A 27,072-nucleotide genomic window follows, 5' to 3' on the forward strand; every position below is an offset into this window, starting at 1 on the left:
TCCCATTTATAAAATAGGGCTAATACTTAACCGAGATGGTGAAGTATTTTTTACTTCATACCACAGTCATCCATCCATATCAGCCATTCCACCTCTGGTGCAAAAAAGTGTCACTAGTGCTACTTCTCTGTCCCTCTATCTAGCTACTCTGTTCTGTCCCACCAATGAGAGAAGCCTCTTCAGTGTCATTGCTATCTGGCTCTTTAGCTCAGGCTTTTATAAGACTGTTTGCATAACTAAGTAACTCCGCTGGAGAGTCTACTTATATGTACCTCTGATTAGATAAATTGGTTGTTTCTTAAAATCTAATTGTGTAATCTAGACACTACAATGAAATATTTTCTTTATGCTTTCCCAGAGTGACAGGAGACCCTTATGTCCTTCTTTTGAAAAGTAGTGAAATAGATATTTCCATTAGATGACCACCACTGTCAACCGCAGTTGTTTTACATTGACAAAATTTCTTTAAGGTAGTTACATTCTTGTAAAAAGTGTTCAGTAAGCTACTTCGACAATCAATAATAGCAAATGTTATGGAAGCAGAACAGTGTATAAACAGCAGCTGTTAAGAAAGTACTACATCACGTAACTTAAAATGTATATAGTTCAAGTAGCATAGGTTTAAGTAGTGTCAGTGCTAGGTAGGGCTAGTCTTGATTCTAGGGTTCTAGTCATAATGGCCAACTGTACTGAGATGGAAGTCTACCACACAATAGAAGTAAATACAGCAACAGTCTCATAATTGAACAGCTGATTAGGGTTTCTGATGTATAATAGAAGTATTTTTTTCCCCAAGGCCCAAAAGCTTTTTCAGCAGTTTGCCAAACTGAGCAGAAGCAACGCACCTTCCATTGTCTAGTCAAATGTTAGCATCTCTGAAGATATTTATTTGAAATTTGAAAATGCTCTATTTTAGCCTGCTTTTCCCACAAGATTACAACTACATATCATGATATATTTCCCTGAGGTGCTCAAACCCCCTCCTGCCATTAGGGCTCTTAGAGGATGTTCAGCAATTTATCAAGCATACAACATCTGAAGAGGGCTGATGGCTAGTGCATTAGTTACAGGACTGTTGTTCTCACCAATGGCCTGGACTTTGTTCAATAGTCAGGCCACAACCCATACAAGCCCAGATGAAGACAGTGGAAGAATCAAAATAGGGTATGAAGTTAATGCAGGTCAGGCAATAAGACAGAATGAACAGCATACCAGCTAATCCATTAAAAGCAGTTATTCAGCCTTCATAAGTAATCTACAGTACGTAAAGGGAACACTGGAAAGAGAAAAACAGTGACAGCCCAAATGAAGCTCCAAGGCCTGGGATAAGGAGAGAACTTATGTATCACAGTGAATTAGCACAACCTGCTGCTTTGTAGACCTGAAAAAAGCTGAATGCGTACATGCATATGAGAACAATGTTTTGGTTCTCCACAGTGCAATTCAGATTTTTGCCAAAGTTAACAAAATTGATTAGAAGTTGATTTAAACCATGTTTAACCACATGAATTCACGTGCTGCCTACTAACCCAGAGGATGTTTTTTTGGAAAAGTTTAGGCAATAACACTAACAGTAACCTAATAGGAAACTTTCCTACAGGGTAAAGAACCTCAGGGTGCAGGTGATCTTCGGAAGTGAGCCTCTATTTGTTCCAATGTCCTTCCTTTTGTTTCAGGCACATACAGGACAGTAAAAATTACGTTTAGAATACAGAAGACAGAGAAAAGCCAGAAAGTGCCATAGGAAGTCAGGAAGCCCTGAAAGAAAAAGAAAATTATTATAAGAAAAAACAAAGCTGCATAGGACTACCTGCAATACCTCATTACCAGGGAAGAGCATAGCTGAGTGATTTGCCAACAGCATTGTTTATCAACTTCACCATGAATCAGAAGGGGTAAGGCTCATAATTGGGGTTACATGGTGCTTACTGTAAGATCATGGAATTCCTTGGTTATTAAAAAAGCCATAAACCAGTTTGTTAAGACACAGGCACCACTGGATATCCCTCTAGCTTTAAGTGGGAATATTTCAGACATCACCAGCCACGGAATGGGACCCCAACCAAGGGCAAAACCTGAAATTGAAAATAAAAGGTGAAAATAAATTTGTTTTGCATTTAAAGAAGCAAGTTGTGAATGATCCCAAAGCCTTTTCTGTGATAAGTGTTAATTCTACCTGAACTCTAACTACTGTCCTCTCAGACTGCTGTAGAGGGAACATTTCATTTAGAAAGCAGTACTGAAATGCACACTCCAAAACTGGTATATACTTGTTGCAACAATACCCCAAAATTATTAACCCCACCATCTGATAACATGCTTAGATAAATGAGGGGGGTGGTTTTATTTTGGTCTGTTTGTTTTTGTTACCTCTCTGAGATTTCTTCAAACTAAATCTACATTTTTAACTTCAATTGCCCTGCACTACCTAAAAGTTAGCTCACTTTGACTGGTGCAGGAAGAAAAAATGCTTCTGGGTGTGAACACAGTTTAAAAAACAAAACAAAACCACCACATATCTAAGTGCAATATCTTTGATGTGGTCCAGGCTGATTAATCCATATCCTACACCAGGGGTCTCAAACTCAAATGACCATGAGGGCCACATGAGGACTAGTGCATTGAACCAAGGGCTGCATCACTGACACTCCCCCTTGCTGCTTCTGGCCCCGGCCCCACTCCACCCCTTCCATTAGGCCCTGCCTCTGCCCCACCTCCTCCCTGCTGTCCCCACCCCAACGCTGCCCCCCAGGGGGTGCAGAAAGGGTGCAGGGTGCAGCGGGGGCTCAGGGCAGGCCGTTGGTGGGTGGAGTGCAAGAGGGTGAGGGGTGCAGCAGGGGGCTCAGGGTAGGGAGTTGGGGTGCAAGGTGCGGGCTCCAGTCCAGCGCTGCTTACCTAGAGCGGTTCTGGGGTGGCAGCGGTGCGCACGGGGGCCAGGGCAGGCTCCCTGCGTGCCTGCCCTGGCCCCCCGCCCCATGCTGCTCCGTTCTAGGAAGCAGCTGGAACCCTGTCCCTGCAGCCCCTGGGGCAGTGGGGGGGGGGGGCTCAAAGTTCCGTGCATGCGCTGCCCTTGCCGCTCTTCTAGGTACCTCCCATGAAGCTCCCATTGGCTGTGGTTCCCTGCGGGAGACGGTGCCTGGAAGGAGGCAATGCAGGAGCCCTCCTTCCCGCTCCCCCCCGGCCCGAAGGGGCGTGCTGCCAACTGCTTCAAACAGCAGTGTGGGGCTCACAACGCCACGGGGCAATCCCGCAGGTAGGCAGAGGGACGGGGGGGGACGGGGAGCTTGGCAGGCCACACGCAAGAGCCCTGTGGGCCGCATGTTTGAGACCCCTGTCCTACACTCTTTCAGGAGTCCCTGCTGAGTGTAGTACAGACTGCAGGAGCACAGCCTTATAGCTTGATCCCCAAGAAGTGTTGTGCTTTCACAACTCTTAGCTGAGTCAGAGGTCACAGTTGACCAGTACTATTACAAGGCCATACTCGAGAACTTCCAAGGAATACAGTACTCCAGTCTCAAGAGCTTTTATAGCTGTGGACAATTTTTTTTTGCATAGCCCATGACTACAATGCCAGACCACTCACCAGTGATGAACAGCCCCAAGCTCACTACAGCCAACCATGCTAGATTGTTTTCTGCTCCTACAGATGCTGAATTTAGTGTAGTCAATAAGTCAGGTTGTGATGAATTCTGAGGGTTTGGAAGGATCACTTTACAGTACAGCCCAAATGCTGCAGTGCTGATAGCCATAATGACCCCTGCAAAAGTAAAGAACCACCAACTGCAGATTTATTGCCACTTGGAAAAGATTTGTATCCGAGAGACCAGAATCGGTAAATTAAATACAAAAAACAAGCCTCTTATGGATGTTCCTCACATCAGTGCTTTGCCCACAATGATTGTATAAGAATAGCATCCTTAGAAACTACCTCTGGCACTATTTGGTACAGGCTGACTCAAGTGAGAGATCGCCAAAAATAAATAATAAAATAAAATAGTATCTAGAATTACAACAACCTCAGCAATCACAGGTGAATATACATACAATTACAGAATTCAAATATACTGTATACATATATGCCTGTTAGAGTAAATGAATCCTGCTTGATATAATTAATACTACCAAACCTACTTGTGAAATAGGCACAAGTAAACAAGAAGTGTTCGCTAATTTCAGAAGACAAGGGTACTTTAATGTAGCTAAGAAAGCAAACTGCTTCTTTGGAAAGATCTCTCCCTTGCATCATCTAAAATGAGAGTTTGATGATTATCTTTTGAAAGGAAGGAAGGCTCTCCAGTGCAGTGTGTAAGTTGTGATCACGTCTTCTAAATCACCAGATTAAGTCTACAGAAGTTAAGTTTTAAAATAAGCCACTTCACTGCATAATTACAAACCTTCATGCAGTAGGCAAGCTAGGATATTTTTGGTATTACAAACAATATTGTTCTTTAAGGAGGACATTTACCAACAGAAACTATCTTTAAGCTTTTGCATATCTGACCCAAGTTTGGAATGTTAAAATGCAGGCAAGTTTTTGCATGATGAAAGATACTTTCATCCTTGTCCCAGCCTTTAAATAAAAAAGGCCTCAGAGTTTAGAAACTCATTGTACTGCTTCTGGAGCTTACGTTCTCAGTTATTAACTGGCAACATGGAAGCAGGATTCCTATAATGTAGGATACAGTGGCAAGTTAAGGGCACAAAGCAGACACAGAAAGATGCAGGACACTGGAGAAGTCTGAAACTAGGTCTTTAACACCTTCAGTCACAGTCTCCAAAGAGACAGATTCTTAAGTATGGTTTGGAGAAAACAAAATAGTGTCTAGACGTTTCCTCGTCCATTCATATTAATCTAAACCAGCTGTCTCATATGTATTTTATATTTTAAGATACAGATTTTGTTTTTGTTTTTTTACCTGAAAGAGAAAGCAGTACTTTTCGCCCAGTTTTATCTATAATAATTGCAGCCACAGCTGTGAAAAACACTTGTATGGAACCCACAACAACAGAGGCCATTCTACTGTCCTGAAAGTAAGAGAAAAGAAATCTATAGAAGCAATGTCATGGTGTTCAGTAAGTGATTAGGATTTTCCAGTAATGCTGCAGGTAAAAAAGAAATAAGCATATTTTTTATTGCTAATTTGTATGCAGTATTGATATCTTGGTCTGATCTCGTATTAACTAACATACTGTGCTTCTGCACAGTACCTTTCATATGAGGATCTCAAAATGCTTTTCAATCATTAAGCCTCATCAGGTAAATTACTCCTGGGGGGATTCTGCACCAAAAAATTAAATTCTACAAAATTCTGCAATTCTCTTTTACAGTTAAAGTGCAGCTTGCAGAGCCTACACGATCCCTCACCCCATTCTCTGCTTACCAGAGAGGTTGGGGGGCGGGGGGGAGAGAGTTCAGGGCTTCTCCCCTGTGGATGGGGGGGCGCTAGGGGCTTCTTCTGCCCAGCAGGGATAGGAGTCTTGGGGTTTCAACCCCATGGAGTGCGCCAACCAGGGCTCGGTGCTTCATCTGAAGCCCGGAGGCCCCCCTCCCTGCAGGGCAGAAGCCCTTAGCCCCACCACTCCACCACGGGGCTGAGGCCCCGAGCACTGGCAGGCACACCCCAGCTCTTGAACGTCTGAAGATCATAATATGCGCTCGGAGGGTCAATAAGTTTGGCCACCACTACTGTAGATCATCCTGCTACCATAAGGTTCTGAATGGCCATACTGTGCGGATGAGAATTTCCTAGGTAGCCATGGATTATAACATTATGGCTCCATTACATGACTTTGGCAAAGTCAGAAGCAACTAACAGGAATGTCAAGGATAGCTGCCCAGATGTCCAACTCACAACCACTGCTCTTATTAATATACATGAAGGTTCAATTTTATTCATTTCATTCCGAAAATGAACACAAGATTGTCATTAGCAGCTGATTCTCTCACAAGCCTCTGTCACTGTCATACCTGTGGATGACCTGAGATTATGCAAGAAACACAAAGGGAAATTGAGGCAGTGGAGGATGAATGCATGAAAGGAAAAAAGAAAATCTGTATTTTTAAAGTTTGATTCTAACATGCAGAGCATATCTTTGTCAGCTAAACTGAAAACAGACACCAGACGGAATCACTTTGCATGAAGTATTAGCTTAAAAATAGAATTTAATTATGACTAGTAAAATATCCTGATCTTTCTATAGAGATCCACTCCAGCAATTATTCCTCTCCATTGCTGTAATTTAGCTTTCACCTGATACAGCAATTTTACTTCCTCTGAAGCACAGAATAGTAACCATGGCGAGAGAGATTCTGGGTGGACCTATGATCAAGTGGGCTTCTGGCACCTTATACTACATTTCCTGGAAATGGAGGCAAAGTTGCTGACCAGCAGCCTAATATATATTATTTTCCTTGAAGAAACTGTTAATAAAACTAAGCAAACCAGAACAAGGACAGTGAGATGCCCGCATACAAACAAAATCACAGAGACATAACGTTTTTCCATGACTAACAGATTCACCAAATTCATATAAGGTTTCTGTTTGGTACTCTACTCAAGTGTAACATTCGGCTAAACTGCACTTATCTATTGTATTTTAGAAAGATGGAAGTGAACAATGCTTACCTTAAAATTAGCTTCTTCAAAGATAGTTTCTGCATAAAACATAATTGCATTAATCCCTGTTACTTGCTGGAAGAACATCAGTGCCACACCAATAAGAAATGGCTTGTAGATAGATGGATTCTTAAATTCAGCAACACTTAGTCTGTGCTATAAAGGAAGACATAGGCAAAGATTCAGTGACAATTATTTGATTTGCATAACTGAATGAAGTGCTACCACTGAGATTCAGATCTATCATAAGACCATATTGTGATGCTGCATATAAGAAAGGTGGCCATTTATATTACTGTTAACACTGTTATACAATTTCCATAAATCTTGTACAAAGAATGTCATTTAAGGTAGCAAATAATAACTTTTCCATTGATAAGTATGATTATCCTGTTTATAAGCATGAATCATCTTTGTATCTGAAGTTATGAATATTGGCTTTGTACTTGTATCTGAAACATGTGTTGTAGTCTGCCAAATAACTGCTTAGCCCTGATGTAAATCTGTGTGCTGAGGGCCCATCAGGGACACTCCACTCTCCCAACGGGCCATTGAAGAAACTCATCCTGTCCAGATAGCATTTTCTGAGGATCCCTCAGACAGCAAGGAGCTAATGGCCACCCCCTGTGATGCAGCAAAACATGTAGAAGCTTGTGATGCGCTTATGTGATCCTGGACTCCATCTTGGAACAGTAGCTTTCACATACAGGGACTGTGGACTTTGTTTGATATAGTAAATTTCCATGTACATGAACGAGAATATAAAGACACCTCCATTTTGCTTCTTTCCTGCTCTAATTCTCTGGACTATAGATTTACAACAAAAAGAAACATCTTGAACCATGGACTGAGGACCTTCCAACCTTTTGGAAGTCACCAGAGAGATTTTACAAGCCAGCAGTCTATTCCATCACTGCTACAAACCTGATAAAAGGACTTTGCAATCATTAGTATGTAAATAAATCTATTAACCATTTATAACTTTTCTTTTATTAATAAATCTTTAGTTGCTAAGGACTGGCTGACAGTGTGATATCTGGGTAAGATCTGAAATTCATATTGATCTTGGGATTGTGTGTGTCTGATCCTTTGGAGTTAGAAAGAACCTCACATATGGTGAAACGGGTTTTCAATAATCTCTCACTTTATTAGACTTGGTTGTCTGGATTGGAGCCAGGAGCTAGAATGCCTAAAGGGGACGGTGTTTGGCTTCTGGCTAGCCAGTCTGGTACTGCAGAAGCTCTTATTACCAGTTTGATTAATCTAATTAGAGTGTAAACCACCAGCTTTGGTGATTGCCCTATTTCTTGCAGGCAGTCAGCCCTGAGAGGGACATTGTCAGTGTGGTCTATCCCAGGCACTTGGTCACACACAAACAGAGCAAGTCCCCCATTTAAGTAATCTATTAAACTGGTATAATGAATGTGATTGTTATGTTTGGAACAGCTTGAGAACTCTCAGTACTTAAATAATGCTGATTTCTTCTACCCTCAGTTCCCATTCCTATAACTGAACTATAGTATTTGGACACCTGCGGGAGCAATATTTGAAGTCACAGCAGGGAATTTAGAAAAACCAGGCATCAATTTCCTTTGAAGTCTCTGCCTGCCCCTCCTACTGCCCCATCATCCAGCCCTCACAAGATACCCAAATCCACAAACCCCTTGTAAAACATGAGAGATTTATTGGTATTTACTTTCTACAAATATCTATGAGTCCAAACTATAAAGACTTGTTTAGTAGTTTGGTCAATATGATCTCTAGAACAAATTGAGGGGGCTAATCTGTCCTCTTATTTATGAGACAAAGTGGGCAAGATCTTTTATTGTACCAACTTCTGTTAGTGAAGTAGACAAACTTTGGAGCTATGCAGAGTTCTTTAAGATCTGGGAAAAGTACTCAATTATTTCACTATTATCTCTGACCACACAAAGTATGTAATAACCATATTTAAGCACATTTCTTCTTTACTGAATAAAAAAGGCTTTTAGTGTAACCCAGAACAAAATCTTCATCACCTGCTCCTCAGCATGGGTTTCAATCTGCCTGCATTCCCATTCATGGTCCACCTCTGATCCCCGCAGAAACTGTAAAGCAGCCATAGCTTCAGTGCGTTTTTTCTGGTTCAGCAGGAACCTAGGTGTTTCAGGCATGAAGGACATGAACACGAGCATTATGCAAGGTGGGAAAGAACATAGCACAGCCAGCCAGCGCCATCTGAGTGCCATTCCTGAGGCAGGAAGGGGATAGAACATAAATGAAGAGAATCAGCTGACATTTGTACACATTATAGTGAGCTGCACTAGCTTTGCTGATAAAGCAATGTGTACATTTTCCCCTTCCTCAAGAGTGGTTCCCTGAGCATGTGCCGATTCTCTTCCTGAAGTCTGGAGAAGTTTCACTATCCCTGCCTCCCATACCCAGCATGTGTGTGTCAAAAAAACAAAAAAAAAATCCATTCCAAACCAACCTAATTTTCTTCTTTGATGGGGTTACTGGTCAAGTGGATGGAAAAAGCAGATGTGATACATCTTAATTTTAGTAAGGCTTTTGACACAGCCCTACACAACATTTCTCCTAAGCAAACTAGGGAAATATGGTCTAGATGGAATTACTAGAAGATGGATGCAAAACTGGTTGAAAGACCATACTCAAAGAGTAATATCAATGGTTCACTGTCAAACTGGGAGGACGTATCTAGTGGGGTTCCACAGGCATCAGTTGTGGCTCCACTACTATGCAATATTTTAAATTAATGACTTGGATAATGAAGTGGAAAGTATGCTTACAAAATTTGCAGATGACATCAAGCTGGGAGAAGTTGTAAGCACTTTGGAGGCCAAACACTGAGCAGCCCTCAGTGGTGAAAGAACAGGTTAAGGACTATTTAGAAAAAACTGGACATGCACAAGTCCATGGGTCCAGATCTAATGCATCCGCGGGTGCGGAAGGAATTGGCTGATGTGACTGCAGAGCTGTTGGCCATTATCTTTGAAAACTTGTGGTGATCGGGGGAGGTCACGGACGACTGGAAAAAGGCAAATATAGTGTCCATCTTTTAAAAAAAAAAAAAGGGAAGGAGAACCGGGAGAACTACAGACCAGTCAGTCTCACCTCAGTCCCTGGAAAAAAATCATGGAGCAGGTTCTCAAGGAAACCATTTTTAAGCACTTGGAGGAGAAGAAGGTGATCAGGAACAGTCAACATGGATTCACGAAGGGCAAGTCATGCCTGACCAACCTGATTGCCTTCTGTGATAAGGTAACTGGCTCTGTGGATATGGGGAAAGCAATGGACGTGATATATCTTGACTTTAGCAAAGCTTTTGATATGGTCTCCCATAGTATTCTTGCCAGCAAGTTAAAGAAGTATGGATTGGATGAATGGACTATAAGGTGGATAGAAAGCTGACTAGATTGTCAGGCTCAATGGGTAATCATCAACGGCTTGGTGTCTAGTTGGCAGCCGGTATCAAGCGGAGTGTACCAGGAGTCTGTTATGGGGCTGGTTTTGTTCAACATCTTCATTAATAATCTGGATGATGGGATGGATTGCACCCTCAGAAAGTTCACAGATGGCACTAAGCTGAGAGAGAGATGGGGGAGAGGTAGATACGCTGGAGGGTAGGGATAGGGTCCAGAGTGACCTAGACAAATTGGAGGATTGGGTCAAAAGAAATCTGATGAGGTTCAACAAGGACAAGTGCAGAGTCCTGCACTTAGGACAGAAGAATTCCATGCACCGCTACAGGCTGGGGACCGACTGGCTAAACAGCAGTTCTGCAGAAAAGGACCTGGGGATTACAGTGGACGAGAAGCTGGATACGAGTCAGCAGTGTACCCTTGTTGCCAAGAAGGCTAACACCATATTGGTCTGCATTAGTAGGAGCATTGCCAGCAGATCAACGGAAGTGATTATTCCTCTCTATTCGGCACTGGTGAGGCCACACCTGGAGTGTTGCGTCCAGTTTTGGGCCCACCACTACAGAAAGGATGTGGACAAATTGGAGCGAGTCCAGCGGAGGGCAACAAAAATGATTGGGGGCTGGGGCATATGACTTATGAGGAGAGCCTGAGGGAACTGGGGTTATTTAGTCTGCAGAAGAGAAGAATGAGGGGGGATTTGATAGCAGCCTTCAACTACCTGAAGGGGGGTTCCAAAGAGGATGAAGCTCAGCTGTTCTCAGTGGTAGCAGATGACAGAACAAGGAGCAATGGTCTCAAGTTGCAGTGGGGGAGGTCTAGGTTGGATTTTAGAAAAAACTGTTTCACCAGGAGGGTGGTGAAACACTGGAATGGGTTACCTAAGGAGATGGTGGAATATCCATCCTTAATGGTTTTTAAGGCCCAGCTTGACAGAGCCCTGGCTAGGATAATTTAGTTGGTGTTGGTCCTGCTTTGAGCAGGGGGTTGGACTAGATGACCTCCTGAGGGCTCTTCCAACCCTAATCATCTATGGCTCTATGATTAGAATTCAAAAGAACCGTGACAAATTGGAATATTGGTGTGAATTCAGCAAGATGAAAGTCAATAAAGACAAGTACTTCACTTATGAAGGACAAATCAAATGCACAACTATCAAATGGGGAATAACTGGTGAGGCAGTAGTACCGCTGAAAGGATCTGGACAACATTATACATCACATATTGAATGCGAGTCAACAATGTGATGCAGATGCAAAGAGGATAATAATATTAACAGGAGTGTTTTATGTAAGACATGGGAGGTAGTTGTCCCAATCTACTTGGCACTGGTGAGGCCTCAGCTGGAGTACTGTGTCCAATTCTGGGCATCACACTTTAGAAAAGATGTGGACAAACTGGACAGAACCTAGAGGACAGCAATCAAAATATTAAAAGGTTTAGAAAAACCTGACCTATGAGGAAAGGTATTTAAAAAAAAAATAAAAATAAAAAAAAAAAATCACACCACTAGGCACATTTAGTCTTGAGAAAAAACAACTGGTGGGACCTCATAACAGGTCTTCCAATATGTCAAAGGCTATTATAAAGAGGACCGTTCTCCACGTACACTGAAGACAGAAGTAGTAAAGTGCTTAATCTGCAGCAATGGATATTTAGGTTAGCTATTACATAAAATTTTCTAATTTTAAGTGTAGATAAGCTCTGGAACAGTCTTTCAAGGGAGGTTGTGGAATCCTCCATTGGAGGTTTTTAGGAACAGGTTGGACAAACACCTGTCAGGGATGGTCTAGGTTTACTTGGTCCTGCTACAGCACAGGGGGCTGGATTTGATGACCACTCAGGGTCCTTTCCAGCCCAACAGTTCTATGATTCTATAACTAAGTGCAATACCTGCAACATAAGCTCCCAGTATACCAGTCACCACCATCAGCTGAACACATGAGCCAAGTGTTCCTCGAATTTTTGAGTGGGATATTTCAGAAATATACACCTAAAAATGCATAATTAGAAAATATTAACAAAAAAGTTTTAAAAAGTAACAACAGCTGATATTGAAAATAACTTGTTAAAATACAGCCACATTGTTCAAACATGAATCATAAGCAGCTACACTGGAATGACTAGAACCAGCAGTGTTACTTTTGGGAATTTACATTGGTTCCATGAAAGGCTCTGCCAAAAATACTAACAAACGTGCCAAAAATTAACAGAAATCAAAATGCCACAGCTTGCATAGAAGAAAATAAGTTAGCATCCCAGACATGGATGCTGAATGTGAATTACAAAATAAGTCCACAATTTTGGTAGCAGATACACAGAGTTGGAGCCCCAGACAACTCCACTGCGATCCCTTCAAAACTATGAATTACACTAGATCTGCTCACCAAGGAGGACAAAAGGGAAGGGGAGGGGTGAAGGTAGGGGAAACTGAGGGGAAAACTAGTGTGTGTGTGCGCACACGCATGTGCATGCATAGGGAAAAAAATGAAAGTCAGGAGATAACAGTAAAACTGGATGTATACAACATTCTGCCTTCTTTGCACTGCTCCAAAATGCTGTAAAGCAGCCACAGCCTAATAGCAAATCTGACCCAAAGAGTTTAAAAAAAGTTTTAGAAAGATATTAAAAATTGAAGATATGTAGTCTGTTTTATTTACTCTTTATATATTAAACAAATGTTAAGGACAAGGAAATTCCTGGACAAAAACTATGTTAAAATGGAGTGAAGACTGAAAATAATTTAAAATAATAATAATAATAAATCATAAAAAAAAAGTGTGTTACAGTGACGCACTAACAACAAGTATTATAAACCTGGGAAATTCAGAGTTAACATTAAACTGAAAAGAAATCCAAACATATTGAGGACTGGAAATGCCATTGGGAAACCCAAATCACCTAAGTTTTGCCTTTCAGAGAGACACCAAGAGGAAATAAATGTAATCCATCTTTAAAAAGTCAATGCTATTTAATATAAAAGACCACAAACACTAATATGCTATGATAATAGTCATATGGTTATTGCGTGGTGTCACTATAGGGTAGAGTTAAGGTGGTATGGGTGCCATAGCTGTGGTGCCACTCCTGGTTTTAAGATATTATCTCATGCAACATTTTTCCAGACTATGCTGAATAAATAAGAAAGAAATAGAAACTGTTTCACTTACTGGAACAACAAGTGAAGTAATGCCACTGGCTAACCCAGTCAATATTCGTCCAATGTAAAGCATCCAGACATTCTGGGCGGATATGATAATTGTAAACCCAGAGACATATGGTATTGAGCACAGCATCAGACTCAGCTTCCTCCCAACTTTATCCACCATACAGCCTCCCAGTATTCCTCCAGCAGCAGCTCCTAATGTTACTACAGACTTCAGAAAACAAGCACACACAAATAGATAAATGACTATACATTCTGCAGCCTTTCCAAAAATTAATCGTTGCTTTTTGGTTTAAAAGATTATGTACGGAAGTCATTAGACTAAGAGACAAAGACTAGCCTACCTAACCATTCATAAACTAGTGCAATTCCCAAAGATCATTAATCCACCTCAGAAGGATAGTAGATCAGTTTTAGAGTGAGAGTGTGTGTGTGTGTGTGTAAGTAAGTAAACAAACATTAAAAAATATTGCAGTAGAAAAGATATATAGCTATAGTCAATTAAAAACAGAACCACCATGCATGCATCTTTTTAGAAAGTACAATTTAAGGTTCAAGAGTGGCCAGCTTGACTGTTCTGGGGCTTCAACTGTTTAAGCAAAGAGATGCTGCCTAAGCAGTGGCCCAGCAAGCTGTTACAACAAGCTTTGCTCCCATTATAGCACAATCTCATTTAGCAATGAGAGAGGGGAGCTTAGTCTCCAGAGCCCATTTAATCTTTGGACATTCTATTGACACTGCCAAGAGGAGGCCAGTTAATGCCAAGTGTGATGACTTCATAGAATGAGGCAAAAAACTCTAAATTAATTTCACAGACTACCAAACAGCCATCAGGTAGAAATAACTTTCAGTCACTCAGACTAAAATTTGAACAAAATTACCTAGAACTGAAAGAGTACATATTCTATTATTAAACCCAAGCTGCCTAGTCTCATACAAACAGTCTTCTCAAAATAGTCCTGCCCCACAACTGAAAACGTGTAAGGAATTTTTTCTTACCAAAAATCAGTCACACATTATTATAATGCATCTTGCAGAGACTTACCCCAAACCATGATGCTTCATTGGTGTCTAATCTTAATTTAGGGTCACTAATTTTCTTCAGATCTGGAATAGCTGGTGAACTGTAACCTAGGACAAATCCAAAGCTGAGGGGTCCCAAAACAGCAGCAAAGGTGGCCAGATATAGCTTTCTGTTCTGGACTTTGCTGTAAAAGAGCCAGGCATGAGTCAAACAGAAATTCTGCATGTGTATACAATTGTTGGTTCTCACATTACTGCAAAAGCCAAAGAAAATTCTGTATTATAATATGCTTTATATGTACAAATTGTGTAACTTGGTCAATCAAGTATGTAGATAGATCAGTTCAATGTTTCAGAATCCTCAGTGCAAGCCATCAGACAATCTCAATCCAGGTAAGAATCTGGAGATGTCTGAATACATAAAAAAAAAAAAAGTAATTTAAGTGTTCCAGAACACACAATTTAAATTGCCTATTTTGGTATCATCTTAGGGAGAGTTAGAAGTAGAGAAGGCTATCAAGGTAGTAGCAAGTGAGGTTAGAACCTGAACAAAACAAACTGGAACATCTCTTTTCAATAAGTATCACTCAATCATAATTTTAAAAAAACGGTGAAATCCTGGTGCCACTAAAGTCAATTGGAGTTTTTCCATTGACTTCAATGGGGCCAGTATTTCAAGCTATAAGTCATAGTCAACAGCCTGGGATCACAGCTAAAATAAAATATAGTCAGAGGGACCACCATAAAATCAGCACTTGGAAGGGAACCAGTATGTCTATGTGCACACATATTGATTTGGACTTGAGTTTACAGATGCTTAATTCTCTCTGAGCTAGAATTAGAAAATGTTTCTAACCTTCCCCCCCCCCGGCAAAGCCAGTTAAATTAGTAATAAAGGCAATGGACAATTTACCTACTTTTGTGGTGGGGGGGGTTACTGACTCATTTGGAATCAAACATTTCAGCCAGTTTAAGCACAAAACGCTTTCTTTTCTTAAGAAGTTTCAAACCATAGCCACAACTTCTGTCAGCTGATTCTCCACAGAAACTGCTGATATGGCTGAGAGAACTGCATCAGTTGTTATCTTCCCACCCACAAAATCTCACAACCCCTTTTATTTTCAGAAGTGTGTCAAAACCTTATCTTTACTATTTCACAGTAACCTGTATTTAACATGAGATTAAAAGTATGCAAGAGAATTTGAAACTTTCCACCTCTGCTCTAAACATATTTTTGCAATCAGATCCCATCTCTAAGCCATTTTGATTTTAGACTGGAAGGTTTACTAGTTCAAGGTGGGTCTGGATACAGCAAAAAAAAAAAAAAAAATCTCCCAGCACTCAAAGCCAACTCTCTGCTTATGTTTTTTAAAACATTTTTTTCAGTCATCCTCTAACTCCTACTTACTTTTGTACCAGGACAAAATCCAACTTGAACTGACTTTATTTTTAAACTAGAATCAAAACGTTTAGAACTTAAAGAGCTCTTTTCATCCATACTTCTCAACATGCTTTTCAAAAGATGAATATAAATATGACAAAATGACTTCACTGAGGTGATATCATCAGAGTGGCAAATCTGGAACAGAACCCATGTCTCTAGTGGCGGGGGAGGGATAGCTCAGTGGTTTGAGCATTGGCCTGTTAAACCCAGGGTTGTGAGTTCAATCCTTGAGGAGGCCACTTAGGGATCTGGGGCAAAAATTGGTCCTGCTAGTGAAGGCAAGGGGCTGGACTCGATGACCTTTCAAGGTCCCTTCCAGTTCTAGGAGATTGGTATATCTCCAATTATTACCTCCCAAGTCCCAATCCATCAGACCATAGTGCCTCCAGGTTTTACTCCTTACTCTGTTGCTTTCAAGACCCTACTCCCTTCTCTTTAGCTATAGCATCTCTTGGAAGTCAAACAAACAGTCCATTCAGAAGCCTGTTACAAACATAATTACATCAACCTTGTCTTGAAGGGCCTACACTTGCACTTGCCTTTGTGTTCACCACTGCTTGTGTTCCCATTTAACTTGGCAAGCTCTTTTCCCCAAAACTGCATTTTCTCTGACCCCCTTCTCCTTCATATCAGGTCCTTCATACTATCACATCAGTTCACTAGAGCACGCTGCCCTCGTTCATAGTTTTTAAGGCCAAAAGGGACTATTATGATCTGATCTGACCTTCAGCATCACACAGGTGACAGAATTTCACTAGAGTAATTCCAGCCTCAAGCACTTTTGGTTGAGCTAGAGCATATCTTTTAGAAGACATCCAGATGTACAGCCAACCCCTTTCTAAGTGTTGTTTAAAACTTACCTCCTTAGCTCCATTTTCAGTCAGTCAGATGTCAACGAGCTTTTCTCATTGAGTCTTATTCACACCCGCCTATTAGGCACTCTACTCCGCTGTGCCCAGAACTCATACTGTGACATTCTTCCATATTAGTCACTGAGCTTGCTGCTATGCCTCAGGAGAGTGTTGCAGGAATGCTATGTTATAAAACTATCCTGTATTGTTAGAGGCCTTTTATTTTGTTCTGTGAGAGCTATGTCAAAAAACGCTTTTAACTAATTGATAAATTCAATAAAAATAGGAAAAAGAACTCAAATGAGAGCTAGATAAAAGTCTGGATGGAGTCTAGTCAGGAGCAAGGTCAAATATTCCAAAGCCAAATGGCATGTAGGCTGGAGCCCCACATGGGAAGGAGCAAGCGAAGTCAAAGACTTCACTGGAAACACCAGAGTAGGGATGGCAGTTATACACTGACACTTTGTTACTGCTCAGCCAGGAACGCCAGTGTCTCCAGCTCAGAAAAGCAAAGGCTCTTACCTCAGGTAGACGCTCTCAGCAGGCAGCAGCCATTGCTCACTTGGCTTCCTGGAGCTCAACAGGGGTTGGGATTCCTCAGCAGCCATCTGGAAAGTAGCGCTGTCCTGGCAATGGCGGTCTGGTGAGCCTGGCCTCAGCCTAGTGAAATAAAGAGACCAGCAGCAATAGAAAAGTCACTAGTCTACGGTAGGGGTGGCGAGTTACAAGCCCCTCTCCGTAGGGCAGGGCTGGGCTGGGCTGGGGAGGGGAGGGAGAACCCAGAGCTCAGGAGAAGAGTCGAGGGAGCGCAGGAAGAGGTGCCCCACTCACAGGGATGGGGGGGGCGCTATTCACTCTGCACAACCCAGGGAGGGGGCAGCAGCTGCAGGACTGTGCGGACAGCGCTCCCTCCCCCCGAGGGGAACCAGCTACCGCGCGCACGAAGCCTGACGCGCGCCGGGCCTCACAGTTGAGGCTCCAGATACCGAGGGAACAGACTGAGGGACCGACCGTCCCTTATGGCCAGTCCCCCGCAACGCGTTTCCGGGGCCTTTCTAGGCGTGGAGGACTAGCGAGCTCTATGGGTCTCGCTCTGACAGCCGGACAGGCCAGCCTCGCTCTGCTGAAGGGATGGCTCTGGGCGGAGTCTCTGCCTGCTAGCGCGGCGGCCGCTCGCCGCAACCCAGCCGCCTTTCCCTCCATAGGGCCGGGAGGACGGAAACAGCGACAGGCCGCGGCGCAAGGCAGTGACGTGGCAGCGCGCGCCGGAAGCTGCTCGGGTCGAGGCTGTGCCTGTAGTGGGATCTAGTGGCGGCAGGTTCGACCCCGGGAGAGGGGTGGGCAGGACCCGACTTCACCCCCCAGGGCCCCGGCCGCCTCCTCCCAGGCCCCAGGGACCCCTGCGGGGAGGGATCCTGGGGTGCAGCGGCTACGCTGGGCTCGTGGAGAGGCAGTGACTGAATCTCTGTTTTGCTGCTGCAGGAGAAATGGCTGCAGAGGAATCCCAGCTCCTGTTGGGCTCCAGGGAGCCAAGTGAGCAATGGCTGGTGCCTGCTGAGAGACGCCTGGCGCCTGACACCTACCTAAGGTGAGTGTTCCTGGAGCCCCCAGCCACAGCGCAGAGAAGCGCCCGACATTCTGAAGTGTAGCTGGCAAGTGGCTACACTTCCCCTCCCCATCTTACACAATAACCAGCTATAGGATCACAATGGTCCCTTCTGGCCTTGGAATCTGTGAAAACCAGGTTCTAGCCTGCAAGCAGGCCCAGGCTGGGAATCGTTCTACAACTAGTGCTACATTTGTGCTTTAATAAAGGGTACGATTTTATATAGTTCAGGTCGTAGCAAGGCTTGCGAGAAGTTGCCTGAAGTTTTGACTGATTATCAGGGTCTGTTCTGTATTTGGTGAACTGTACACATAACACATTATCACCACTGTGACTAAAAGCAGTAGACTGTTGAGTTAGTTGCTTGACCAAAATCAGTAATGAAACAGATGCTGGAAAACTCAGAACAATTTCTGCAACATTTGCATACTTGGGAGATGGGTAGGTGAACTGGATGTTAAGCTTTCTGTTCTACTCAAAATCATTAGACTTACTAGTCAGAAACCAGAACAGATTTTGGTTTATATATATAGGATTGAGTTTCGTTCCTCAGTCCATGTAATAACTACTGGCTCTAGCTATTGTGTGTATACAACAAACAAGGATCAAAGATTTCAGGAAGCTGATACGTGCTTTACATGGAAAACCCTTCATCAGAGTGCAAGATGGGAGTATCTATGAGAAATTAACAAAACCCATATTAAACTATGGTCATAATGTCAGCTGTCTTTCCCTAAGACTTCTGTTGATTTAGAAGCCATTATTAATCTTGAGGAAAGTAAACTCTTGTTATCTGTAGGTGAATGGGCTGCTCTTCCTGCAGATCTGCTGTTCCTTTGGCATTGTTTAGGTATGGGAAAACTAAGTATTTTGTTGCACCAGTGCTATCAACAGGGAGACTATGGTGTAGACTGAACAGATTTACACAGTATTAAAAGCTTGTCTGTCTACACAGTAGCTTCTGCTGTTTGTAGCACTGGTACAGAAAAAGCTACATTTTCCTAGCATAGAGGAAGCTATGTCTAGATACTGTCAGGATCATAGAATCATAGGACTGGAAAGGACCTTGAAAGGTCATCTAGTCCAGTCCCCTGCACTCATGGCAGGACTAAGTTCTCTAGACCATTCCATGTAGCGTCTTCATAAGTCTTCGCAACTGTTCTTTACCTTTCCTCCTTGCATGCTTTTAGGACACATACCTTACTTTAACATATTTTGCTATAGGAGACAATTTATTACAGACTCTTGCAATCTTAAATTAATGCCATTTCAGTACCTTGGATTTTGATTTCTACAGACTAGGTTCAACTAGCTGTCTAATAGGTTAACTAGTGTAAGTGGCTAGTGAGAGATTCTTTGAAAGAATAAATAACTCATGGTGATTTTTAGTGACCTCAGGTTGAAGTATTGCTTATTTGTCTATACCTAGATGAATCTATATCTTATGGAGGCTGTACATAAAGTCTTATGTACCTCACTTTTGGTGTGATATTAGCCTGCCTGAATGCATAGAGTTAAATCAGAAGAAACTGTAAGGGGGGAACTTGCTTCAAAAGAGGTTAAAATAACAGTGGCTGAGCCATTAATTGGGAAGAAGCTACTTACCTGGCTCCATCCAGGCTAGAATGGCTTCCTCTTCCCAGTGCTAAACCTAGGATCAAAGAAGTATACTAAACCATTGCAGGACACCAGGCCAAGGAAAGGGAGTTGGTTGAGTGATTTGCCAGGGAGCATCAGTGAAAGCTGATAGGCATGAGAGAGACAAACTGCAGCAGAACAGTTTGCTTCTAGCAACTCAGAGATGGTGCTAACTGATCTAGATAAATTATACCAAAGTTGTCAAGGAAGGATTAAGGGTTAGGTAAGGGAAAATATACATATAGATGTTTACTGGTTTTACTCTGTGGTCTGTGTGCTTTGTACCTTTGCACGAATGTGTTTCGAATAAGCTGGTTTTGATTCATTTTAATAAGCTGCTGTCACAGGTTCCTGGAATGAAAGGGCTTACAAATGCCAAACACACCTGGGGCTGTTGCATTAATATAGTGGGAAACAGGGTGGCTGATATACAGAGATCCAGTCTGAAGGTAGTTGAAGAGCATGGTTCTACCCAAAGAGAGGTGAAGGAAGCATGATACTCAAAAGGAACTAAGATGGATCTAAAGCATGTTTACAGGGAAAACAATGAAACTAGTGCTTAGAGAAACATTAACTTACTATGGCCAAATACATTTCTTAAGACCATTGAATCTACTTTGTAAATGCTATATAGTTATCTATTGTATGCATTAAGAGTACTTTTTTGTACACTGACTTACATTATCAACATGAAGTTGAGAATGCTGATAAATCAATGATTAAAGATGAGAAATGTTTACATTATCTTTGTGAACAGAACTAACACAATATTTTGATGTACCACAGGTAAATTTTTCCATAACCTTATGGAGAAAAAGGACTTTGAAGCATGGCTTGATAACATTTCTGTTACATTTCTTTCTCTGACGGACTTGCAGAAAAATGAAACTCTGGATCACCTGATTAGCTTGAGTGGAGCAGTCCAGCTCAGGCACCTCTCCAATAACCTAGAGATTCTCCTTAAGCGGGACTTCCTCAAACTCCTTCCACTGGAACTCAGTTTTTATTTGTTAAAATGGCTTGATCCTCAGACCTTACTCACATGTTGCCTTGTGTCAAAGCAGTGGAATAAGGTTATAAGTGCCTGCACAGAGGTGTGGCAAACTGCTTGTAAGAACTTGGGTTGGCAGATAGATGATTCTGTTCAGGACCCTCTGCATTGGAAGAAGGTTTACTTGAAGGCTATTTTAAGAATGAAGCAACTGAAAGACCATGAAGCCTTTGAGACATCCTCATTAATTGGACACAGTGCCAGAGTATATGCACTTTACTATAAAGATGGACTTCTTTGTACAGGTGGGAAGCCCAGTAGCCTTGGAGTCTATTATGATGCTTAAAGATTTCTCATTTTTGAGCTTTACCATTTGTTTGGTAACAATATAGTTTGTTTAAGCTTATTTATGATAGCTGTGCTGTCAGCGGTGTTGGAGGAGGGATGGAATTGTACGGAGTGAAGGTGGGAAACTGGGAGGCCATGCACCTAGCAATTAAGTTGAAACTGTTGCAGTTGTGTTTGTGTAATATTGAAACTTCATCGTTCCCGGAAAACTAGACCTTTCCTCATTAAGTAAGTCTCACCCTGCGTGAGTGGAGAGGAAATACTTAATATAAGAGACACATGGGGAAAAGCCCAGGAGAAGTCTGGGAATTACATGTCACTTTAATGCAGCCAGCTATCGTGTTCTTAAACTATAGGTTCAGATGACTTGTCTGCAAAGCTGTGGGATGTAAGCACAGGGCAGTGCATATATGGTATCCAGACACACACTTGTGCTACAGTGAAGTTTGATGAGCAAAAGCTTGTAACGGGATCCTTTGATAACACAGTAGCCTGTTGGGAATGGAGCTCAGGGGCCAAGATCCAACATTTCAGAGGGCATACAGGTGCAGGTATGTTGAGTTTTTATTAAACTTTTAAGTCCACCAATCAAATTGTTAATTTATCCCTATCAAATTAGAAACGGAGATCAGAATTGGACCATTGTACTGCAGACACGGCTATTTGTGCTGTAAGTTTAATATTGTGAATCAGTTTCTCATCTTTTTTGAGGGGGAACCTGCTATGGGGGGGGCGGACCTACAAATATGCACACTAGCTCTGCTTGCTCTTTGGGGTAAGTCCTAGGCTTAGGCACACCCTGGTCTGCAGGGACATGGACACAATACTGGTAGTATAGTACTTGATGCCTGCTCAGTGTGATATGGAGCACAATTCACCAGGGCTACTTACATCCCAAGCCGGGGAAGGATTTGGGGAGAGGGATGAGGTAGGCCCAGTAGATCTGACCTTGCCTGTATCACTGGTAACTCTTCACATCTCTCTTCCTCTGGAGGGGGTTACAGCAGGTGTAATAAGCTGAAGTAGCAGCTGCAGCTCCACACCCTGGAGGGAGAATTCCCTCTCACCAAATCTCTTCCAAGTCTCCCTCACGTACAGCTTGGTTATTTGAGCTGGTTCGTGGATCACCAGTTTGTCTTTTTGAGTTGGAAGGGTATCTGGAATTTACTAATTCTGCTATGTAAACATGCCCACTTAGAAATTCATCTTGCACCAAGGACAGGAGGCTACCTAGCAGAACAGCTGAGGCTTTAAATGTAATTTTTATTTTTTTATTTTTTTTTGGATGGGCTAAGGCAGGGGTAGGCAACCTATGGCATGGGTGCCGAAGGTGGCACGTGAGCTGATTTTCAGTGGCATTCACACTTCCCGGGCCCTGGTCACCAGTTCGGGTGGCGGGGGTTGCATTTTAATTTAAGTTTAAATGAAGCTTCTTAAACATTTTAAAACCCTTATTTACTTTATATACAACGATTGTTTAGTTATATATTATAGACTTATAGAAAGAGACCTTCTGAAAACGTTAAAATGTATTACCGGCACGCAAAACCTTTAGAGTGAATAAATGAAGACTCAGCACAGCACTTCTGAAAGGTTGCCAACCCCTGGGCTAAGGCTTTTCAAAACTAGGATATTTAAAACAAAATGACTTCTGGAACACCTACAGTGGGGACTGGCCTAAATAATTAGGTTACACTACACTTAATTCATACATCAGTCAAAACACAACCCTGCTAACTGAGATACTGTTCTAATTTTATGAAGAACCAGTAGCCTTGGGATCTAAGCTTTAAGGGGTGGAAATAACAGATTCATGTATTTAAAGTAACCAATCTGTTTAAACCATTAGAATCTTTGAAAATTGAGGTTAATTGTGTTGGCCTGGTACCCTCATCTCAGATGAGATGGAGGATAAATGTAGAGAGTGGTGCTATTCATTTAAAATCCTTCTTGCTTGTAGTTTTTAGTGTGGACTACAATGATGAACTTGATGTTCTGGTCAGCGGTTCTGCAGACTTCACTTTGAAAGTATGGGCCTTATCAACAGGAATGTGCCTGAATACACTTACTGGACACACTGAATGGGTCACAAAGGTAGGGTTGTATTGATGTAGTCAAATCTTGCTTTGCAAGATAATACTGTGCATGTGTGTGTGTGTTACACACATCCCATGCCTCCTCAAGTGGTAATCCTTCACTTGCAGCCATACAGGGGTGGGCTGTCAGTAACCAGAGATAAGCAGTTGATGCAGGAGTTGTCAGTTGTGATTCAAAGAAAATCTTTGTTAAGATGTTACAAAATAACCCTTTGCCAGAAGAGAGACAAGGTGGGTGAGGTGGTATCTTTTATTGGATCCACATTTGTTGGTGAGAGAGACAAGCTTTCAAGCCACACAGAGCTCTTCAGGTCTGGGAAAGGTACTAAAAGTTATCACCTCACCTATCTAGTCTCTCTAATATCCTGTGACCAACATGGCTACAATTATATTTTATAGAAGAGGCACTTACAAAAGCTACAGTGAAAACATTCAATCCACTTGCATGATGTAGTTCCTATAGCAAAGTGAATGGAATGATTAGGGTTCAATGTTTTATTCCAGGAATGAGTGTGATTGTACTGAAGCCAAGCTACTTTGAAAATCATAATTACAATGAAAAAAGTGCTGCTTGTCTGTAAAGTGTACAGTCAAAATGAAGGTGAGCAAAGTTTTCTCAAACGAGGAAGCTGGAATGCTTAGTTCTTAGCTGGTCAGGGTGATTCTAGAATCAGGTTTAACATGAGAGGGTTTTCTGTCACAGTGAGTTGTCAGCAGTGGGAACACAAAATCTAAATTGTTCTGGGTTCTTTTTGATGACAGAGTATTCTTCCTTAAAAGAACCTGGGCCCAACAGGCACAGTCATAGCAAAATTGCAAGTGTATTTAACCCTCCATTACTCAAATTGTCAATAAACCAGAGCAAGTTTTACACTAGATTTGAATAGGTAATTCAACATTTTACAAAATAGGGAATCTGTTTAGTGAGCTTTAGACCTATTTAACTTTTTCTTCAATCGCAGGTGGTTTTGCAGAAGTGTAAAGTCAAATCTCTCATGCATAGTCCTGGGGATTATATTCTTTTAAGTGCAGATAAGTATGAAATCAAGGTAGGTACTGCGTCTGTTTAAATGTGTATCACAGTGCAGAGAAGTATGGTACTTTCTGCATTTAGGGCATGCATTGGAGCTTTTAAGAGCACATAGGATGTGGGAAAAAATCCATTAGTGAAGCATTGTATAGAAGACAAATGGGTCTTTGAAGTTAGTGGTGGTTCTATGCTTTGCTTTATATTTTAAGACTGAATATCAGATGGCTGAGTGTGCATTAAGTGGGTAGCCCTGGGTTTGCTGTAAGGCATAAGTCCAAGTGCCTTCAGCCTCTGCCAACTGCACTCTTGTTGCAAACTCTTCTTCAGTAAGGGGGCTTATAGGTTGGGAGGAGTTCTGATTTTAATAAATAGTTTAGAGTTTCACAATGTTTCTCATAAGTGTGCTCGTTGGGACTTTATTAATCTTCTGTTTGGGTAGAGAAAGTTAATACAGTTAAGAAGACTAGCAAAAGATTTGGTGAAACATTTGTTGTTGCTAAAACTAGTCTGTTTTCTTGTTCACTTAATCTGTATTCAAGAGATTGAGTATTAACTAAAGAAGCCTCTTCAGTGGAACTCTTCAGGCTTGAATCAATACTACTACTATTCTGTAGACTGAAAGCAAGAAAAACCTGAAAACCAAATACTTTCTATAGTCAGGAACTCCACTTCCAGAAATTGTCTGAAATATAACTTGTCTAAATTCACTAGTTGTTGGCAGCCCAGAATGACTACCACATAAATAAGTGCAAAGCAATCGCTCTGCATTCATGTAGCAGTTTACAGCTTGAGATACTTTATAGTATGAAAAAATTGATTTTTTTAAATTGCAGATTTGGCCTATTGGAAGAGAAATAAACTGCAAATGCTTAAAAACCCTGTCCGTATCGGAAGATCGCAGTATCTCACTGCAGCCCAGACTGCACTTCGATGGTAAATACATAGTGTGCAGTTCAGCTCTAGGATTGTACCAGTGGGACTTCGCCAGCTATGATATTCTCAGGTAAATCTTTCAGTTTGAGACTAACTTTGCATGTGAAGCTTTACTGTTGAGGTTTAAAAAACAATCTGGTTCAAAACCACTGTGGTAGACTGCAGAGCCATTTGGTGGGACAAAGAAGCATAAGGACCATCCCTCTCGTGGTACTGTTAGGCTTGAGACACATCATAAAACACCTCAATTTAATGGAATGATGTAGTCAGATGTCCTGCAAACTGCAGGTGAGGGGGTCAGAGAAGATTAAGTTCTGTTATGGCCTTACTCTTAATGGTATGCTCAGTCCCAGAATAGTGTTGGCATCCAAAATCATAATTTCCCAAGAATAGGAATTATTATGGAAATACTGAAAGACCTCTTTTGAAGGATACTAGCTCATTCAGCCAGCTGTGGCGCTAACCCAAAAGAAAAGCAGTTTTACCTTTGTTACCTGCTTTTGGGTAGTTTCACCTCCTAATCTGGCTTCAGATATATCTTTGTGGGACATTTTCTAATAAGAAGGAATGGACCTAGAGCAGCCTCTTGTGAGGAGTGTGAAGGGGAGACTCCATGTAAGTGAGGGGTTTCCTCCTGGGAACACTGGGTAAAGTTTTCAGAAGTGCCTCCCTTGTGGAAACTTGTTTTTTTGTTAAGAGAGAGGCTTTAATCTACAGTCATGAAGTTTGAAATGGGCAATCTTAAATACACAGAGCCTGAACTGGAATTACAGGCCTGGATTAAGGCATATTGGCAGCTCTTTAGAGAAACTAACTACTTCTTCCTTATATCATTTTTTCTTTAGACTCCAATTTCTGCTCTCTGTAGATGCATATAGGGGATGAAGTTTAATAATATACAGTGATATCAATTCTGATTTAAACACTGTCTTGTCTTTCAGGGTCATCAAGCCTCCTGATTTTGCAAACTTGTCCTTGCTGGGCTTTGGAGATGTATTTGCCCTATTATTTGATAACAAATATCTGTATATAATGGACTTGAGGACAGAAAAATTGATTAGCCGGTGGCCCCTGCCAGAATATAGAAAGTCAAAGAGAGGTTCGAGTTTTTTGGCTGGTGAAATGTCTTGGCTAAATGGACTAGATGGCCAAAATGACATGGGCCTGGTTTTTGCCACCAGTATGCCAGACCACAGTATTCATTTGGTATTGTGGAAAGAACATGGCTGAAGATGTGGCCGGATATTCATGAGTCTGGGGCTGGAAGCAGTGTGTCCATGAAAGAAGACTTTGCATGAACCAAAGTTGCACACCTAATGGTATCATCATGCAATGCACAATCATTTATTTTTTGTTTTCTAGGGCATTTGGGAGAGATGGGCTTGTTTTGACATAATACAACATAGCATGCTAACAATATTTGCCAATGAATTTAATCTGTACTCGGATTTAAGCACACATTTGAGTTTTCTTGACAAAGTATAGATTATAAAAGTTTAAATCACTCAGATCTATCATTTAAGTCTAAAATGAAATGGTGTTTGATCTGAAAGACTTCTATATCTTTTGCTGAAAAAGAAGGTGAAGCTACTATCTTGTTATGATAGGCTTTTATACATGTAACATCAAGTGCTAATCACAGTGCTAAAACCACACCAGTACGTAGAATATTCAGTGCACAACTGCGTGGTTTCCTCAATTATCAGCCTGTTCAGGAACTTGGTTTCTCCTTATTGTAGTTTTAAACTCTTAGCAACCTGAAGTCAAGGAAGCAGTTACGTCCTTTTGCCACTATCAGAATATTTCTTGATGACAACAATAGCTTGTTTCCTTTTAAGTAGGGTGCTGTGTTAATGTGATATTCCCTTCCCTTGGCCAGACTGGGGCAAATTCTTAGACATAAGCAG

General features: G+C 41.7%; 2 protein-coding genes across 6 annotated transcripts; one reads left to right on the plus strand and one right to left on the minus strand.

The window, feature by feature from the left end:
• Window positions 1-514: 514 nt before the first annotated feature.
• SLC2A8 (solute carrier family 2 member 8) lies at window positions 515-17,727 on the minus strand. Of its 4 annotated transcripts, none has more exons than XM_044992322.1 (11): window positions 17,535-17,727; window positions 17,046-17,183; window positions 14,251-14,413; window positions 13,210-13,416; window positions 11,933-12,032; window positions 8,636-8,847; window positions 6,627-6,773; window positions 4,917-5,025; window positions 3,584-3,757; window positions 1,930-2,075; window positions 515-1,758 (listed from the first exon to the last, which is right to left on the minus strand). In XM_044992322.1, exons 2-11 carry the CDS (start codon window positions 17,129-17,131, stop codon window positions 1,612-1,614), a joined length of 1,491 nt encoding a protein of 496 aa, XP_044848257.1. In that variant the 5' UTR covers window positions 17,132-17,183; window positions 17,535-17,727; the 3' UTR covers window positions 515-1,611. The 4 variants fall into 4 exon arrangements, with proteins under 4 accessions (XP_044848257.1, XP_044848258.1, XP_044848256.1 ...); XM_044992323.1 differs by having other exon boundaries at window positions 17,510-17,727; XM_044992321.1 differs by having other exon boundaries at window positions 17,492-17,727.
• A 12-nt stretch (window positions 17,728-17,739) lies between these two features.
• FBXW2 (F-box and WD repeat domain containing 2) lies at window positions 17,740-27,072 on the plus strand. 2 transcript variants are annotated; one of them, XM_044992324.1, is made up of 8 exons: window positions 17,740-17,841; window positions 18,006-18,111; window positions 20,554-21,063; window positions 21,463-21,657; window positions 23,067-23,200; window positions 24,165-24,251; window positions 25,066-25,235; window positions 26,107-27,072. In XM_044992324.1, the coding sequence occupies exons 3-8, from the start codon at window positions 20,574-20,576 to the stop codon at window positions 26,393-26,395; spliced, it is 1,365 nt and encodes a 454-aa protein (XP_044848259.1). In that variant the 5' UTR covers window positions 17,740-17,841; window positions 18,006-18,111; window positions 20,554-20,573; the 3' UTR covers window positions 26,396-27,072. The 2 variants fall into 2 exon arrangements, with proteins under 2 accessions (XP_044848259.1, XP_044848260.1); XM_044992325.1 differs by lacking the exon at window positions 17,740-17,841 and having other exon boundaries at window positions 17,855-18,111.

The sequence above is a fragment of the Mauremys mutica genome, chromosome 18, assembly GCF_020497125.1.
Source record: "Mauremys mutica isolate MM-2020 ecotype Southern chromosome 18, ASM2049712v1, whole genome shotgun sequence".
NCBI lineage: Eukaryota > Metazoa > Chordata > Testudines > Geoemydidae > Mauremys > Mauremys mutica.

Bases quoted from the DNA above. Each gene is read 5' to 3' on its own strand.
- SLC2A8 (XM_044992322.1), bottom strand. From the start codon at position 17,131: ATGGCTGCTGAGGAATCCCAACCCCTGTTGAGCTCCAGGAAGCCAAGT. The intron at 13,417-14,250 runs GTAAGTCTCTGC...TGTTTTCTGAAG, and splicing joins ATGAAGCATCATGGTTTGGG to TCTGTAGTAACATTAGGAGC. The intron at 5,026-6,626 runs GTAAGCATTGTT...TCTTACTTTCAG, and splicing joins TTGAAGAAGCTAATTTTAAG to GACAGTAGAATGGCCTCTGT.
- FBXW2 (XM_044992324.1), top strand. From the start codon at position 20,574: ATGGAGAAAAAGGACTTTGAAGCATGGCTTGATAACATTTCTGTTACA. The intron at 23,201-24,164 runs GTAGGGTTGTAT...CTTCAATCGCAG, and splicing joins ACACTGAATGGGTCACAAAG to GTGGTTTTGCAGAAGTGTAA. The intron at 25,236-26,106 runs GTAAATCTTTCA...CTTGTCTTTCAG, and splicing joins GCCAGCTATGATATTCTCAG to GGTCATCAAGCCTCCTGATT.